Genomic DNA, 3,173 nt, shown 5'->3' on the forward strand with positions numbered 1-3,173 from the left:
CAGCGAGGGGGGAGGTGGGGAGCCGATGTGGGTGTTGTGAGGGTGGGGGGGGGGAAACCGCGCACGCCTCGAGGGAGTGTGGCAACGCTGTGAACTACGCTCCAGTGTGGGATGAGAGGAGAGAAGGGGGAACTTGCAGCGATATCATATGGCAAACTGTTTCTCATCTCATTCTATATGCCTCTCATCCACAGTTGCTCGTTTGATTCGTATTCCCTTCAGTAATGCACATGCCTGCCCCCGTGCATATGTGTGTGTGTGTCTGTGTGTTGCTGCTCCGCGGCCGGGGTGGTGGATGGGCGTGGGTCTGCTGTGCGCACGGCGGCGTTGAAAATAGATCCTCGTCCCCTCATCCCGGTCTATATGTTTTATCCCCTTCGCGTTGCTGTATTTGGTTTCCCGTGTGCTCTTGCTCGCTATCAGCCGCTCTCAGCTGTTGTGTGGTATTCTCTTGCCGTCACTTTCCAGCAGAAGCTCCATCGTCAGCGGTCGTGTCCACACAGACAGAGCGGTCTGCTTCAGCTACGGTCTCTGTCGTCGCGACAATCTCTCTCTTTGCTCCTCTCTCTCTCTCTCTCTCCATTGTGCAGTAAACAAAAGGGAAAAAAAAAGAGAGAGGATCTGGTGAATGGGCTCGGCGTCCTCGTGCCACTGCTGCAACAATCGCGACGGCGAGATGTGCAAGCAAAAGCAGCCGCAGTCTGCGGGATGCGAAGCAAGCGGCGCCGACGAATGTGCGTGGCGTGAGCGGCTGCTGGAGGAAGTTGGCAAGGACCCCGTCGCCGTAACGCGCGACTTTCCGCGCACGCCTGTATACATCGCCACCGCCACACGCAACAACTACCGCGACTCGTGGCAGCAGATTGAGGTTTTGGTGGTGGGGGACGCGGCGGCCCGGCAGCAGTGGCTCGCAACGAGGAATCAACGCGTGCACGAGTCGTTGGGGCTCCTCATGGAGCTGTGTGGCGAGGATACAGCAGCCATGGACGCGGCGTGGGGAAAGGCGGAGGAGGAGGTCGAAATTGCGGACGGCTCCTCGCTGCTGCTTGCGGTGCTGCTGGAAAGCGGCATGATGCGGGTGAAGAAGAGCGGCAGGCGGGGTTCCACTGACGACGGCCCGCCGCCATCACCACCAGCAGCAACCAATGGCCCGCCGAACTACGGCACCGCGATATCCCCAACGGCTCGTGAGACCGTGCAGTATACCGTGCACAGCAAGGCGCTGCGTCTGATGCAATATATGGTGCAGTCGGTAGTGTTTTTCTCCGTGCAGTGGATGACCGGTGTGCTGCAGTTCCCGTGGTGTCAACATCTGCAGGACATTGCGTGGACCGTCCACGTCTACGCAGAGGATGCCAATCACCGGCACTGCAATGACAATAACAACAAGAGCGATAGTAGCGGCAGTGGGGATACATACGGGGGTGATGATACCGTGCTAGTCGTACAGCACAGGCAGACACTGCGTCACTACGTTGATGCGAAGGGACGGCGAGTGAAGCCGCGCTTTGAGGTGGAATGGACGTGTAGCGTCCGCATCAATCTCTGTCATCTTCTCCGCGGGGATGCCACTGCACCCCCGACGCTGGCCACCGCCAGCAGCAGCAGCGACGCAGAGGTGCGTAGCATAGATACGGAGGTACTTGCAGCACGTGTGGAGCTGCCGCAGAAGACAGCGTGTTGGGTGTCGAAGATTTGGCGGCAGCGGCACGACGAACTCGCGCTGCGCCTTCGGGAGCGCCTGCACACGACGCTGGATAAAGTGGCCGTGCTGCAGGAGCGCACCACTCACTGAGCAGCAGCAGCAGCAGCAATAAGCAGGAGGATGGGGGGGAATACTTTTTTCCACATTTGCGTCTATATATGTGTATAACAACATCCTTGTGAGTGTGTAGGGATTGTTAATAGTATTGCGGTCTTCTATCTCTACAGTGATGTTAGTGTGTTTGTGTCTTGCGTGTTCGCGTGACGAACTATATGGGGCCGTATGGTTGATAAGGCCGCAACGAGATCATAATACAACACTGATTAAAGTGGGGTTTGAATAAAGGAAAAAAGAAAGAAAAAGTAAAGGATGCTGAAGTGCTAGTCTAATGGTATGCGCAAGAATGGCCTTGCAGTTCATATGCCCTCACACATACAAGGGTGAGCGCTTCATTGCTTATATATATATATATATATATATATTGCTCTCTTTTTGATTCTTTTTTTTTATTTCTTTGCAAGGGAGAGACCTTAGAGGGATTGGAATAGCGTTGTAGAGGCATTTTCTTTTTCCTTGTGGGTGCTGAGCATCATTTCCTGTGTGTTCCCCCCCCCACACGGACCAATGTATGTGTGTGACGGGTGTGGCGCGTTCCTCGGGAGCCTGCAGCAGCTGGCAGTGCACCGCCGACTCTACTGCGGTGGTGAGAACCTACTCCACGGCGCTGTGCCGACCTCGGAGTATTCGCCCGTAACGGCGCAGAGCCCACAGGTGCCGCAGTGCCAGCCGCTGGGCAATGGGAGTGGTGCGGCTAGCAGCCAGGTGATGGAGAGGCCGTTTGAGGGCGTATGTATGGTGGAGAATGGCCTAGGCTATGTCCTCCCGGCGAAGGAGCGCTACCTACAGGACCAACTGATGCAGATGGCTGCGCGTGCGCAGGAGGAGGAGGTATCGAGGTCAAATCAGGAGATCGAACGGCTGCGCTGTGCGTTGGCGGATTCACCGTCTTTAAGGGGCGGAGGGGCGCAGTACACCACTGACCCAGCTTCCGCCGCAAACGCCGTGCTATATCAGCAGTCACCAAAACAAAATATGCATCAACAGCAACCTCAGTCACTGCCGTTGCCGCAGCAGTCACAAAATATGCCTCAACAACAACCCCAGTCACTGCCGTTGCCGCAGCAGTCACAAAATATGCCTCAACAGCAACCCCAGTCACTGCCGTTGTTGCAGCAGTCACAAAATATGCCTCAACAGCAACCTNNGTCACTGCCGTTGCCGCAGCAGTCACAAAATATGCCTCAACAGCAACCTCTGTCACTGCCGTTGTTGCAGCAGCCAATAAATGTGCCTCAACAACAACCCCAGTCACTGCCGTTTCTGCAGCAGTCACAAAATATGCCTCAACAGCAACCTCAGTCACTGCCGTTTCTGCAGCAGTCACAAAATATGCCTCAACAGCAACCTC

The 3,173-nt window shown here is 55.8% G+C and overlaps 2 protein-coding genes across 2 annotated transcripts; both read left to right on the forward strand.

Moving 5' to 3' along the window:
• Positions 1 to 628: 628 nt before the first annotated feature.
• On the forward strand, positions 629 to 1,795 carry DQ04_12951000 (hypothetical protein; the record flags this gene model as incomplete). The annotated part of the gene is made up of 1 exon (XM_009316849.1): positions 629 to 1,795. The coding sequence occupies one exon, from the start codon at positions 629 to 631 to the stop codon at positions 1,793 to 1,795; it is 1,167 nt and encodes a 388-aa protein (XP_009315124.1).
• A 534-nt stretch (positions 1,796 to 2,329) lies between these two features.
• On the forward strand, positions 2,330 to 3,173 carry DQ04_12951010 (hypothetical protein; the record flags this gene model as incomplete). The annotated part of the gene is made up of 1 exon (XM_009316850.1): positions 2,330 to 3,173. A coding segment is annotated over one exon (844 nt), but the record flags the coding sequence as incomplete, so codon positions are not given.

Source organism: Trypanosoma grayi (assembly GCF_000691245.1).
Source record: "Trypanosoma grayi strain ANR4 Tgr_1295_V1, whole genome shotgun sequence".
In the NCBI taxonomy this organism is placed as follows: domain Eukaryota; phylum Euglenozoa; class Kinetoplastea; order Trypanosomatida; family Trypanosomatidae; genus Trypanosoma; species Trypanosoma grayi.